Genomic DNA, 15,126 nt, shown 5'->3' on the forward strand with positions numbered 1-15,126 from the left:
GACGACAACAACACTATCGTCAACTGTCGTCTCACATATGAGGAACCACAGACAACTCATGTGTACAGATTTAGATAGATTGTAGCCATGTTTTCAATTCGACGTTAAACGTACAACAATCAGTGCAGCATCTCAAGTCCATGGGCGTTGCGTTCCAGTAGCTCTAGCAGAGAAGGCCCGATTGGCCGATTTTACTGTGTCGAAAAGGGACAACGCAATCAACCTCTAGTTACTGCCCTTGTTATCCTGGAGTTGCTATCCTTGAGCATGATATGCCGGCATGGGGTGGAGGGGCAAGACCGTGCAGGGTCTTAAAGACAAGGCTTGCATCTACACACTGCTGAAAGCTACCCAGACGCAATAAATGACGTGTGTACATGATGTGACAATGGTGGTAAACGCGTTGGTTCGCCGGAAGTGATTCAATTGGTTTCAGAAGAGTAGCTCCGGCTTCTGACCAGCAGGTTATTGAGAGGCATCATCTGCTCCGAGTGATGCTCTAGCTCGGGTAGAAAGTAAGAATGAACTTCAGATACCGTATTTACCTCTAAAACAGACTGCTTGAACCCCAGTCACTCACTGCAGTAAGGTACTGTAGCTGATTCTGTCTCGTGGACTTACTGTGCGCGTCGGGAGGACTTGGCCACGTCAGCCGTATGTCCTGTGAAAGCCCTGCCCTGTGTTTTAGGTATACATTATAGAGGAGAGAGGTACAGTAGCAGTCAGTAGGATAATCTATAGGGCAGGAATATACTGGAATACACATCTAGGACAGAGCATCATCACAACCACAAACACACACACACACACACACACACACACACACACACACACACACACACCATCATCATAACCGCACACTTAAAAACGCCATTAGAAGACTTAGCTTCACTCAGTACTGTGGTTGTCAGCATTTTCACAGATAATATTTCTTCAAGCATACTTTAAGCTATCTGGCTCATCTGAAGGGCAGGTAACCCTTCCTTTCGGTCTATTGGACAACATCTGCCAACGGCCCCAGTATAATCTGTGCCGTTACGGGCAGTTCAGTGCCAACCTCTTCCCCTTCCTCCTCCTTCTCTCTCTCTCCCTCCCTTCACTGCACTGAATGGCCATAAGCAGTGTTCCTGTTCCTATAGCGTGTGACGACTGTGTGGAGACAGAGGTACGTTTCAGGACATTGACAATATGTTGGATCATTTCAAGGCTAAAAAAAGACATTCTTATCCCTCTAGGTCCGACAAGTCACGTGACTTCATACCAGCTTTAAGCACATAAGGAAAAGACCAAGGCCGATTCAGTTCCCTCTCCTTAACTGTTTATTGATTCCCACATGCGGTGAAGTAACTTAAGTCATTATGAGCTTTTCCCGGGATAAACGAAATAAGCTACTTTCTTCACTTCTATAGCGATAAATCTCCACAGGGAGTGGTGGAAATCCTCCTTCACGCACACTCGCATGCGTACGTACACAGACACACAACACACACACACACACACATACGTAAACCTTTATTTTTGCAGACCACTTCAAATCAAATTTCTTTGTTACATTTCCCTCGTTGGATATCAACCTGTGTCTCAGCTAAGCCTCATGCTCCAGTCTGTGGTCATTTTCCTCCGGCAGACTAAACCAAAACACACACACACACTCACATACATGTACCATAACCGTTGGCAACAGTATGCGATCTGTCACAGCAACCCGTCGCTGAGAAAGAGGATTGTGGGAGATTTACCCGGGGAGACGGAGGCCCGGGAGACGGAGGCCCGGGAGCGCAGTTGGGGTAGATAAGACTTATCGGTCACAAACAGACTTACTGGCAGATCATTTTAAATGTTTGAATCTGTTTCTCTTCCCTCGTTGCCCTTCTCCCTATTTTCAATCAGCCCCCTCACCCGTCTCCCCCTCCGCCCTGTCAATAATACACCACCACCAACGGCACCACCTCTTCCTCTAAACTTCTCTTCATCTTCTCTCCCAAATCCACCCGCAGAACCGCTCTCCTGGTAATGCCAGTCATTCTTCTTTATGCTCTCTCTGTCACACTCATATTGCTGTGTGTGTGTGTGTGTGTGTGTCCCACCCCAGGCCATGTAGTGTAGTGTTACTAGCTAGCTGTAACACTACACTACATTGGCTGCGTGGCAACGTTGTGGCCTGTTTAAGAGGACTGATTAAAGCCTCAGAGCGTGGCATGGATTCCTGAAGAGTTGCAGGATTTAACGACATCCAAATGTTCCAGCCTTCCCCCCCCGCCCGCCGGTCACTCATTCACTCACACACACGCACACGCACACAGATCAGGTTCCAAGGGCCACTGACGGGATCAGTGAGTATGTATGCCCGCTGAGGAAAAAAGAGGTTCTTGCCCACCTCATAAGACTTCCTTGGCTGTGTGTGTTTGATGGCTCTGGGTGACTTGGGTGCTGCTCAGTTGTTGTACCTTTGAGTAGAATGAAGTTCATTGTATGTGATGAGGTGCTTGTTCTGGCTGTTAAGATATATTGGGCTGTTGTTCTTTGTTCTTCTAAAGGGACATTGTTGAAGATGGGGTTATAATCAAACAACACGTCTCGTCTCGTCACGTCTCACCAAAAGGTTGCATCAAAAGGTTGCATCAAAAGGTTGCATCATTCTAGGCCTTCCTATGATTGTGTGTGTGATGAAACAAAATGGAATTCAAATAATTGAACTGACGTTGGTCAATTTGTTTAAAAAATCAACGACATTTCGATGAATCGCTCAGCATTAGGGGGCACACAACTTATAGCCATTCAAAATCCTATTTTCCCTAACCCTAGCCTTAACCCCAAAACCTAACCTTAACCATAACCCTAAACCTAACTCCTAACCCTAAAACTAACATGAACTCCTAGCCCTAAACCTAATTCTAATCATAACACTAATTCAACCTTAACCCTAAACCCCCTAGAAATATCATTAGACCTTGTGGGGAATAACAAAATGTTAGTTTGTTTACTATTCTTGTAGGGAATAGTAAACACGTCCACCCACGCACATACACACACCATACGCACGCACGCACGCACGCACACACAGACACACACACACACACACACACACACACACACACACACACCACGACAGTGTGATTTACAATGTGTGCTAGCCCCCAAAGGAAGCTTTAATTTAATGGGGTAATTATACACTGGGGGCAGGAAGCAGACACACTGATTTACACACACTGGCTGGGGTCTCTCTTTCCCTCTCTCTTTGCTCTAAGGGCAACTTCCCTGCTCCCTCTGTCCCTCTGGAACACTTTACTTCCTGTTCCCAATGCTTGGCAAATATATATATTTGATTTATGTTCTTTTTTATGATCTTCCCCTAACCGTGGCAACTTTCTTTCTTGTGACAGGTGTGCCTGCATTTGCTGCAGCATAGCCTATGCAAACATAATGTAAAGTCTGAATGCGCGTCTCATTTACCCATCTCCATCTGGCTTTCGGGGGTCACCTTATTTTTTTTATTGCAAAGATGATTTTGTTTACATTGTAGCTGCAGAGTTTTAAAACAGCCTGTCACTTGAATATCGTTGCTTTAAATCAGTGCACCTGCGAGCCCTCTCACAGGATCTCTCTCCATCAACTCCCTTCAAATTGCATCCAAAATAGATAATCCTGCTCGAGATTGTTCTACTATATAGCCCTATTGCTGGGGACTGTAAAAGGCCATGTACAGTTTTGTCACACAACACAATGCCACAGATATCTCAAGTTTCGAGGGAGTGTGTCAATTGGCATGCTGACTGCAGGAATGTCCACCAGAGCTTGAATGTTAATTTCTCTACCATAAGCCGCCTCCAACATCATTTTAGAGAAACTTGGCAGTATGTCCAAACAGCCTCACATCCGCAGACCATGTGGAACCATGCCAGCCCAGGACCTCCACATCCGGCTTCTTCACCTGCGGGATCATCTGAGACCAGCCATTCGGAGAGAGCTGATGAAACTGAGAATTATTTCTGTCTGCCAAGTGCCACTGTAACTCAGTAAATTCGTGGAAATTGTTACACGTTGCGTTTATGTTTTTGTTCAGTATAGAATAGCTTGCTGGACAATATTTTTTGTTTTTCTTATACCGATACACTATTCTGAGACGGGTGCAAGCTCTTTTTTTGCTGAATGTTAAACACAGCATTTACCTTTCGGGTAGTTTGAAAGAAGAGCGAACGCGGTAGGCTTCAGCAGTTATTTATTCAGATCCATAACCATTCAATCTCCGTGAAGAGAAGTGAAAGCCTTCATCTAATTAGGGAAGATAAGGAATGAGGAAGATAAGGACAACAAAACATATTTCATTTAACTGTTGAAAGCGGGGAAGAAATGAAGAAACAATAAGAGAGAGAAAGAGGAGGTAGTCTAATAACATTAGGGGGAAATCAGCCTATACTTGTAACTTTGTAGGCTGCATGTGCTGCACCAGAATTACATGTTCTCTCTCTGCTTTATCATGGTTTGAACAATGTGCGTAATTCCGGCCCATATCATACAGTATAATTGTCACGTTTTGACCTTAGTTCCTTTGTTTTGTCTTTTGTTTTAGTATGGTCAGGGCGTGAGTTGGGTGGGTTGTCTATGTTAGTTTTCTATGATTTGCTATTTCTGTGTTTGGCCTGGTATGGTTCTCACTCAGAGGCAGCTTTCAATCATTGTCCCTGATTGAGGACCATATTTAGGGAGCCTGGTTTCTATTGTGTTTTGTGGGTGGTTATTTTCTGTTTTGTGTGTCATCACTAGAAAAGACTGTTTCGTTTGTTCGTTCTTCCTAGTTGTTATTTTGTTTCGTGTTCAGTTTTGATTATATTAAATTATCATGAACACTTACCACGCTGCACCTCGGTCCTCACCTTCTTCCACCGACGACGGCCGTTACAATAACACAATACAGTCTCAGGTAGCATCAGGCTTGAGTTTTCGATCAAAGCTCCAATCAAATCCAGACATAGGCCTATATTGTGCTTTATAATGCTTTAGAATGACAGTTCCGTTTTTTTGGCGGGAAATTATGATTTACCTGGGAGAAAATGGATTTATTCTCTGGATGGATCATTTGTAAAATAGCGGGAAAATATTCAAACCCTAACACACACTCATTGGTGCAGGCCATGCATCACTATGGCAAGCTAGTCATGCTCTGTAGTTGTGCTCACTGAGAAACTCGGTGAAGGGAATGATTATGGAAGCACCAGCAGTTGGCCTACCACCAGCAAGAGACTGGTTGTCTTTTTAACACCAGTACTCATGGAGGGAATTCTGTGTCTGAATGCAAGTGCTTGAGTGATTTGAAGTTTGTCTGTGTGTTCTTATAGCTGTGTTTTCGGGGTGCATGTGTGTTTGTGTGTTAGAGGAAAACCATGCATGTCTAATGGGACTTAATGATGCAGGCCTCAGCAGCTCAGTTCAGCTCAGCTCAGCCCTGGGGCTCACAGATGCACTGAGCGTTGGGGTGGACAGGGAGTAGAGAGCAGAGGCAAGCAGCAGCTGGGCTTTGGCTGAGACAGCACATTCACAAAGTCTCTCAATGTCCCTTTCAAATGAGCCCCAACTCACTTTCACTTTAACACTCTCTCCTCTTTCTCTCTCCCTGCTCTCTCTCTCTCTCTCTCACTCTCTCTCCTCTCTCCTCTCTCTCTCTCTCTCTCTGTCTCTCTCTCTCTCCTCTCTCTCCTCTCTCCTGTCTCTCTCTGTCTCTCTCCCCCCTCTCTCTCTCACCATGTTCTTTAACTGGGAGACAGCTGCTGCTGAGAAGCCTGGGCTTAACATCCCATCACATCACATTCCCCTCAACAGACAGAGGCCACTTTGGGCTGCTCTTTCAATGCAGCTGAAATGATTAGAAATACGAACGCAACAAACTTTTTGAGAAGTGCGGGGTGAAAGCCCTCCAGGAAATTAAGAAAGTATTTAGGTGGGTAGGAGGAAGAGAAAAATAGTATCAGGCAGCTACAGAGAGAGAGAGAGAGAGCGAGAGAGAGAGACAGAAAGAGAATGAGAGAGAAAGAGAGAGATAGCAAAAAAGAAAGAGAGAGATAGCAAAAAAGAAAGAGAGAGATAGCAAGAGTGAAACGGAGAGAGATAGCGAGATAGAAAGAGAGAGAGATAGCTAGACAAACACGGAGAGAGATGGAGCAAAAAAAAAGGAAGAGACGGCTGGGAGAGCTTTAAGTCTTGGGGGAATTTGAAAGCCACAGAAATCCAGTTGCGGATATTAAGAAGCTTATTTTTTGCAAGCTGACTTTCTGAGGTTTGCTGCTCGGTGCGGAGCCCCCTCAGTGTCATCCTTGACAGAGGTTACAGAAGAGGAAGGGGATAAGGAGGAGAGAGAGAGAGAGAGAGAGAGAGAGAGAGAGGAGAGAGAGGGGGGGGGGGCAGAGAGAGAGAGGGGGTGCAGAGAGAGATAGGGACGATGACGTAGACAGAAGACATGTTTCATAACCACTTCCCGACACTGGCAGCCTGTTAAAGAGGACTTGTGTCCTCACAAGCTGTGTCGGTTCTGGTTTTATCTCTACCTTTTCCAATAGAAAGGTGTTAGAGGACAATAATGTCTAAAAATCATTCTACGAAAGTGAGTAAATTATCATTTGTACCCCACTATTATTGTTGCTGGAGTTGATGCAGGCCCTCACCATGTTTCGGAGAGAGTACAAGAAGAGCCTACACTCTTAGAAAAAAGGGTTTCAGAAAGGGTACTTTGGCTGTCCCCAAAAGGGTTCTACGCCGAATCAAAAATAGTTCTCCAAGGGTTTCTCCTATGGGGACAGCCGAAGAACCTAAGAGTGCACTGTCTGTACTCGTCAGTGTATGTCAAGCATTTTGACTGTGTCCCTCCCTCCATCTTCTCTCTCTCATTCTGCAGGAGGTATAAACCGTGCTGGGGCGATGCCTGCGTTCCTGCGGACCCCCACTATGATCCAGCCACACCTGGATATGAAGCCCTTCCTGCAGTTCCCCATGGACACAGCTCCACCACAACACAGCATGGGCCTGTTTCACAACTTCAACACCGTGAGTAGTATATACAAAACCGTGAGTACATGCACACACACACACCCTGACACACACACACACACACACACACACACACACACACACACACACACACACACACACACACACACACACACACACACACACACACACACACACACACACACACACACACACACACACACACACACACACACACACACACACACACACACACACACACACACACACACACATACCACATATACACGTTTGCACTATTCTGTAGGTACTGACTCCAGGTCACAAGATGAAATACCAGCTCAGTTAAGGTCAGGAAACCTCTCTGTTAACTACCTTTCAAATGAATTGGATTGAAGAGTCGCTTCAAGGTCGTTTTTACAATGCTGTATACTTCAGAACACACTTCACAGTGCTCTACTTACACTTCAAAACACACAATGTATCAAACCTGTCTGAGATGGTTGTTTAATGTGTGTTCTCCAATGTGCCCTGTGGATGTCCTCCTCTCATTTCTATAGGGACTCTCTGTGTCCTCAGGCCCATTTGGGTTCAATTACTACTTGAAATCTTTCGGAGACTTTGAGCGTTTGCCTGGAATTCAACATGGGTGGGGCTTGCAGTCTTGTCCTTTGAGCCAGACAAGTTCAATGAAATGCAGCTGATGTATTATAAAGATGTCAAATACTATTTGAACCCAGGTCTGCCCTAGGCTATGAGTTATGGCCGATCATTTTGATTAGGAGGATATTTAGCATATCACCACACTCAGCATATTGTTGAAAAGAGCTGTGCATTGCGTTCTCAAGATGGCCGATGTGGAAATGCATTATTAAAAGCACAGTGTGGTTCTGTTGGTCAGCAGAATAGAATGAACAGAACAGACTAGGATTGTTCTACTGGACTGGACTAGGAACATCATTCAAAGAGCATCTCGTATGAGTGCTGATCTAGGATCATGTTTGGCCTTTTAGATCAGACAAGGGGGACCTGGTCCTGAATCAGCACTCCCATTCTGAGACGCTTTGTGAATATGGTTCCTGGTCCCACATCTCCATAAAATCGGAATAATTATGATCTGAAAGGCTAAACTGATCCTGAATCAGCACTCCTACTCTGAGACTCTTTGTGAATAGACTATGGGTCCAGGTCTTTATGTTGGGTAATAAGGTCATTCCCACACCGGCTGACTTTATCTCTACTTGTTTGCCATCTCAATCTGTATCCTTGTCTCTCCAGCTGGCCCGGGACATAGCATGGCAACACATCGTACGATGCTTGTTGCCAATTGGAGGTGTGGCATGTGACTTGGCCTCAGTGCAGGTCATACAGACATAGAACAAACCGAGACCTTTAACCTCCATTTTATTTGACTACCCATTGGCTTTAACAGGCCCCTTAGTTTCCACAGAGCTGCACGCTGCGGACACTCACTGTGCTTAAATGAGAACAGGACTGACCTGTTGACCAAGTTACAGACGTCCCCGTGTTCTGTTTCAGATCTCGACAGATCTGATGTGTTTCTCTGAAACCAAACTAAACCCAGACTCTTTCTCATACTGTAGGTGTTCTAGGTCTTTCCAACAGTATCGCGCTGCAGACCCGAACCATACTGCGCTGTCTTGGATATTTTAGCCTACATCTCAAAGACCTGTTCTGTACCGCTTGGCTCGATGCTGCTCAGGAGTGTGAAAAACCCTTTTTGACTTGCCATTCCAAGTGCTCCGATTTACCACAGCAACAATCTATTGTTGGTCCAGTGGGATCTTGTGAATTGTAACAGCCTACAGACGTGTACTGCTGCTGACCAGTAGATGGGGGTGTTGGAGAGGATAACCTGACCTTACTAATGACGTTTTAGGACACCTTCAGAAAGGGATTGCTGCACTGTGTGCACTAAAAAACAATGGGGGGGGGGTGAGTAACAGAAAGTGACATGAACGAGGTTTCGCTCACGCAGGTTATAAACAGGTCTTTTATCTGGAACCGTTGGGAGGGGAGTCTGCGGTCTGGAACGTTGACTACAAGTTCTAGAACGGATCGGGACTTACAGTGTGTCTATGGCAGTGCACGTGTTGTCGCTTCTGTCAGGTACATATAGTAGTTGTGCAGGGGACGGCAGTCTTGGGCTGTACAGAGATATATAGCCACTACAGACCGACAGTACATGTCGGATCAATGAGAGTGAGACCCGTGCTTTCAGGAGCAGTACTTTTCACTACTGTACTACTTCTGTCTGCGTGGTTGTCGTCACAGCAGGCGTTTATGGATTTTTGCCTTTTTTGGGGAGAGAGAGAGAGAGAGAGAGAGAGAGAGAGAGGAGGTGTAAAACCATTTACATTTGAGTGATTTATCAGACGCTCTTATCCAGAGCTACTGTACTTACACTAGTGAGGTCGTACATTTTCACACTTTTTTTCTTCTCTCGCACAATCAAAGAGAAGAGATGAATGGTGCGTTTGGGATCGTCTCCTGCACTGTCGTTGACCCCCTTCCGAAGAGACACAGCCAGTACTCTGCATTGTAGTCCGTCTTTCAAGTTAACTCATGTAGTTCCAAATAGGTTTTAAATGTTACATTGAAAAGGATGCGAGATAACTAACCTGAGGCTTCTCGCTAACTGTGCAGTAGCTCATAGGTGGTTTACTACCAACGTGCTAGCAGGTACACTGCATGTGTTTTACGGCTCTTTGTACCGGTGAAGCAGGATGTCAATCTAGCTAAAAGCTCATTGGAAAAGTGCTTATTCATAGTCTCTGTTATTAAATCTTCTACCTGACTGCCTTCTCTTGTAGCTCTGTAGCGTCAACGTCTCTCTATAATGTCATTTGTTCTCTACCTGCATGTGTGTGTCAATCTGGCCCAACGGGCCCTGAGACCGTGATCATTTATCAGCAGCAGCTGCTACTGGTGGTACGACAGGCTTAATGGTCGGGCCGAGGCAGACTGAGGTAGGTGCCTCGCGCAGGCGGCAGAGTCAGGGATTTCCAATGAAGCCGCCTAGTCATGCGAGCCATGCGCAGACTTGTCGATTCTGACTCGCTGCGGGGCCCCACCTGCACCTCCCTCTCTCCTTCTCCCTCCTTTCTATCCCTCCCCCCTCCCTCTGTCCCTCCCTGCTTTCTTCCCTCCATGTCTCCCTTCGAACAACTTTCTCTAATACTGTGGCCTCAGGTCCCCTCTCTCGCTGTGTGTCTAGTCCGTCGGCCGCCTCGTCTCACACGCTAAACATAATCCTGCCCCCCCTCTTAGAGACGTTCTGATGAGTATCCCTCCAAGGACCCTGAAACAGTTCAATAGGCTCAGACTATGATTTAGCATTTATGTAAATGTAACCTAATGCTCTCCATGTGACGATACTGTGGTGGAGTTGTTCCATTTGGGACTAGGTACGCGTCCCAAACGGCACCCTATCCCCCATATGGTGCAATAAAGTAGTGCACCCTGGAGGGAATAGGGTGCCATTTGGGACGAAGCCTAGATTTCTGATGTGTGTAATGAGGTTTTCTCTGAAAGTGGTTCCACATAACATCGTCATGTGTTTTGAACAGTTGGTGGTGAGTAGTGCAGTATGGGGTGAGGGAAGGGGGGGGTGAGGGGAGAGGGAATGAAAATGGAAGGGGTGATGTGGAGGGCAAAAGTTCTACTGGCTGGGGATGACAACCATTGGTAGTTGGCAAGAACAGAGGAGGGGGGAGGGAGGGAGGGAGTGGGGAGGAGGAGGAGGAGGAAGAGAAGAGGGGAGCATGACACACTACACTGACTGCATCTGGACAGATTGTGGGAGTATGCATGTGAGTGTGTGTGTGTGTGTGTGTGTGTGTGAGAGAGAGAGAGAGAGAGAGGGTGGAGAGAGGGAGAGAGAGAGATGGTGTGTGTGTGAGAGAGAGAGAGAGAGAGAGAGAGGGTGTGGGAGAGAGAGAGTGTGGGAGAGAGAGGGTGTGGGAGAGAAGGAGAGAGAGGGTGTGGGAGAAAGGGGAGAGAGAGTGTGTGGGAGAAAGGGGAGAGAGGGTGTGGGAGTGAAGGAGGGAGAGAGAGAGAGAGGGTGTGGGAGAGAGAGAGGGTGTGGGAGAGAGAGAGTGTGTGGGAGAGAGAGGGTGTGGGAGAGAAGGAGAGATAGAGTGTGGAAGAGAGAGAGAGAGAGAGAGGGTGTGGGAGAGAGAGGGTGTGGGAGAGAAGAGAGAGAGAGTGTGGGAGAGAGAGAGAGGGTGTGAGAGAGAGAGAGAGAGAGAGAGAGAGGGTGTGGGAGAGAGAGGGTGTGGGAGAGAAGGAGAGAGAGTGTGGGAGAGAGAGAGAGGGTGTGAGAGAGAGGGGGTGTGGGAGAGAAGGAGAGAGAGAGTGTGGGAGAGAGAGAGAGAGAGGGTGTGAGAGAGAGAGAGAGAGAGAGAGAGAGACAGAGAGAGAGACAGAGAGAGAAAGAGAGACAGAGAGAGAGAGAGAGAGAGAGACAGAGAGAGAGAGAGGGTGTGGGAGGAGAAAACGACTACAGCACCGGGAGAGAGAGAAAGAGGGGAGAAATCTGTGTTGATAAGGCAGACACTTGCTAGCTAGGTGATGTATCAGTAGAGGAACAACAGAATCCCAACAGAATCCCTCATGGCCAGAACTATTACAGCTATATAGAGACACGGGAAAGGAGAACAAATAAAGAATCGTGAGAGGAATTAGATGGAGTGTACCATTAGCTACGTTCACTGCTGAGGTTCTACCAGTCTAGCATAGTGTAGGAGGTGGCTGAATGAGTAGAGAGACAGAGACACGCACTCCCACTACCTCACTCTTACACACCACGCAGAGACAGGGACACACACACACAGAGAGATACACACCGGCGGAAGCATGCAGCTTAAAGATCCAGCTGACTCAGAGCAGGAGACGAGGGTGAGTACAGGACCAGAAACCGGCAGTAGTGTTGAATACAGGGATATATGGGACAGAGGGGAGTGATTTCATGTTGAGGTACTCTTAAAAACTGGGCAGGAGTCGAAAGGAGATACTGTGGCGCACGCACACGTTGGTGTTCAAAGGACGTTTCATCTGGCTTGGTAGAGTTGTTGCTCCTGTCGCCAGCCAAGTCCCACAGCGTGAAATAGAACAGTGTATGGTTGGACCGCAGGAATTTGAGTTGAGCGCCACGGCAGAAACATTTCATCTCTCAGGGCAATGATAGACACGCTTCGGGGAGAGAGAGAGAGAGAGAGAGAGAGAGAGAGAGAGAGGGAGAGAGAGAGAGAGAGAGAGAGAGAGAGAGAGAGAGAGAGAGAGAGAGAGAGAGAGAGAGAGAGTGATGAGAGAAAAGTCAAAGGAGAAACAGAGAGAAGAAAGTTGACTCCTTGGCTGTTACATTTTGGGGCGTGCAGTTGTTTTGTTTTAGAGATGTGTGGTATGCCGGTATTGGTCTGTCTCACAGACACTGTTGTGAGTCTGGTTTGTGTTAAAACACTGTTTAGGAAAAGAGAGGAGTGTTGGTGTGTTGAACCGTTGATGTGTGCTGTGGGAGTGATGCTATTCTACAGTGTGTGTGCTCGTGTGCGTGTGTGTGTGTGTGTGTGTGTGTGTGTGTGTGTGTGTGTGTGTGTGTGTGTGTGTGTGTGTGTGTGTGTGTGTGTGTGTGTGTGTGTGTGTGTGTGTGTGTGTGTGTGTGTGTGCGTGCGTGCGTGCGTGCGTGCGTGCGTGCGTGCGTGTGTGCGTGTGTGTGTGTTCCTTTCACCTGCTATGAAGGTGCCCGGGTTGCATAGACACTTGCCTGCCAGAGAAGACGCGCTCTCTTTCTCGAAAAACGTTTTTATAAGGGGATCAGAGACCGGTGGAGCAGTGACTGAGAAAACCCTTGTCGGTTATAGTTCTGTAAGTACAAAAGTGAAGTGAATACTGACCTGCACCCTGCAGGAATTCAGTGACTCAAACCACCATTACTGTTCCGTTCAGCTTCTCATTAAACTGACTTTATGAGGGTGTAAGACAAGATCAGTGTCGGGTGTGAGTGGAGGTTTCTGTCCTTTTTATACCACTATGTTATAGAGCATTGACCAGTGAGCAATGACCAAGCAGGCTGCATGGTGTAGCTCTGCAGTAACTTCCTGGAGGTCCAGGACCACTCTATCATCATAGTCCAGCATTACTGGCCAGGATCCATCCCCCCCCTTCCGCTGTCCATGTGTTCACATGTGGACAACAGCACCAGAAGACCCTTGGAGAGATGAGGGGGGAAATTGGAAGAGTGCAGGACAGAGGGAGAAAGAGGGAGAGGAGGGCCAGAGGAGATAAGAATGTGCGATGTCAGGATGTCCGGCGCTGAGCCTCTGGCCCTCCTCTCCTCTCTTTTCTTCTTCTTCTTCCTCCTCTCTCTTTCACTTCTCTCTCTCCTTCTCTGTCTGTCTGTCTGTCTGTCTGTCTGTCTGTCTGTCTGTCTGTCTGTCTGTCTGTCTGTCTGTCTGTCTGTCTGTCTGTCTGTCTGTCTGTCTGTCTGTCTGTCTGTCTGTCTGTCTGTGTCTGTCTGTCTGTCTGTCTGTCTCTTTTCCTTTCTTCTTCCTCCTCTCTTTCACTCTCTTTCACTCTCTCTCATTCTCTCTGTCTGTCTGTCTCTTTTCATTTCTTCTTCCTCCTCTCTCTTTCACTCTTTCACTCTTTGACTCTTTGACTCTTTGACTCTTTCACTCTTTGACTCTCACTCTCCCTCTCTCCCACACTCTCTCTCTCTTCCACACCCTCTCTCTCTCTCTCTCTCTCTCTCCCACACTCTCTCCCACACTCTCTCTCTCTTCCACACCCTCTCTCTCTCTCTCACACCCTCTCTCTCTCCCACCCCCTCTCTCTCGCTCTCTCTCTCCCCACCCCTCTCTCTCTCTCTCTCTCTCTCTCTCTCACACCCTCTCTCTCTCCCACACCCTCTCTCTCTCTCTCTCTCTCTCTCTCACACCCTCTCTCTCTCCACACCCCCTCTCTCTCTCTCTCTCTCTCTCTCTCTCTCTCTCACACCCTCTCTCTCTCTCCCACACCCCCTCTCTCTCTCTCTCTCTCTCTCTCTCTCTCACACCCTCTCTCTCTCTCCCACCCCCTCTCTCTCGCTCTCTCTCTCTCTCCCACACCCTCTCTCTCTCTCTCTCTCTCTCTCTCTCACACCCTCTCTCTCTCCCACACCCTCTCTCTCTCTCTCTCTCTCTCTCTCTCTCACACCCCTCTCTCTCTCCCACCCCCTCTCTCTCGCTCTCTCTCCCACACTCTCTCTCTCTCCCACACCCTCTCTCTCTCTCTCCCCCTCTCTCTCTCGCTCTCTGTCTCTCTCTCTCTCTATCTCTCTCTCTCTCTCTCTCTCTCTCTGTCTCTCTCTCTCTCTCTGTCTCTCTCTCTCTCTCTCTCTCTCTCTCTCTCTCTCTCTCTCTCCTCTACAGATGTTGTCTGTCTGTACTGTCACCGTCACTCCCTTTCTCTGTTCCTCTCTGTTTTTCCTACTTTGGGTTGCCTGGTTACAATCTCAGTGCATATTTCCAAATTGTTTTGTTTCACTTAAGAGCGTATTCATTTCAGCCTCTTCAGCTGGCTCTCCAGCCAACTTAAGCTATTTTTTTTTAGACAATACTCACTCTGGCCGTAAGACAATGAGAAGAAACCTAATGGTTATCATCTAAACTTAGAATCTAAAATGTTTTTTTTTTTTTTTTTTTTTTTTTTTGTACAGTAGAGTTGAGAGAGATTTGTGTTCCTAGTAACTGTCTGAATGATTTTTACTAGGACATGTCGAGGAATGTAAATTCAGATTGGTGTCGAATAAAGTTTTATCTTGTCCAGTGAAGCTGACTGGCAATGCTAGCGTAGGCTACACGACCTGAAGTACCCGACGGTTGGCTATGGTGGGAATCAGACCTGGGTTCAAGTAGTATTTGTAATCTTTCACACAGTGAAGCTGTGTCCTTGATGAAGCTTGTCTGGCTCAATGGATCCAATGGAATCATCGCAAAAGTGCAAACCCCTCCTAATCTAGCCTTCCTGGCAGGCTAAAACAAACGCTCAAAGTATTACTTTAAAAAATAAAATACTATTTGAATCCAGGGCTGGTTGAAATCCACACCAGCGATGGATCCCCAACTAATGCTAATGTCAATTAAACAT

The 15,126-nt window shown here is 47.0% G+C and overlaps 1 protein-coding gene across 3 annotated transcripts in view; it reads left to right on the forward strand.

Annotated features, from left to right (window-relative positions):
• znf385a (zinc finger protein 385A) overlaps positions 1–15,126 on the forward strand; it is a 116,844-nt gene that overhangs the window by 55,987 nt on the left and 45,731 nt on the right. Inside the window, exon 2 of one of the 3 annotated variants that reach the window (XM_042303654.1) lies at positions 6,887–7,056. In XM_042303654.1, coding sequence (XP_042159588.1) covers positions 6,887–7,056 — 170 coding nt within the window. Of the gene's footprint in view, positions 1–6,886; positions 7,057–11,469; positions 11,899–15,126 lie in introns of those variants that run through there. The other 2 variants (XM_042303655.1, XM_042303656.1) reach the window with 2 other exon arrangements.

This window comes from Oncorhynchus tshawytscha, linkage group LG22, assembly GCF_018296145.1.
Source record: "Oncorhynchus tshawytscha isolate Ot180627B linkage group LG22, Otsh_v2.0, whole genome shotgun sequence".
Classification (NCBI taxonomy): domain Eukaryota; kingdom Metazoa; phylum Chordata; class Actinopteri; order Salmoniformes; family Salmonidae; genus Oncorhynchus; species Oncorhynchus tshawytscha.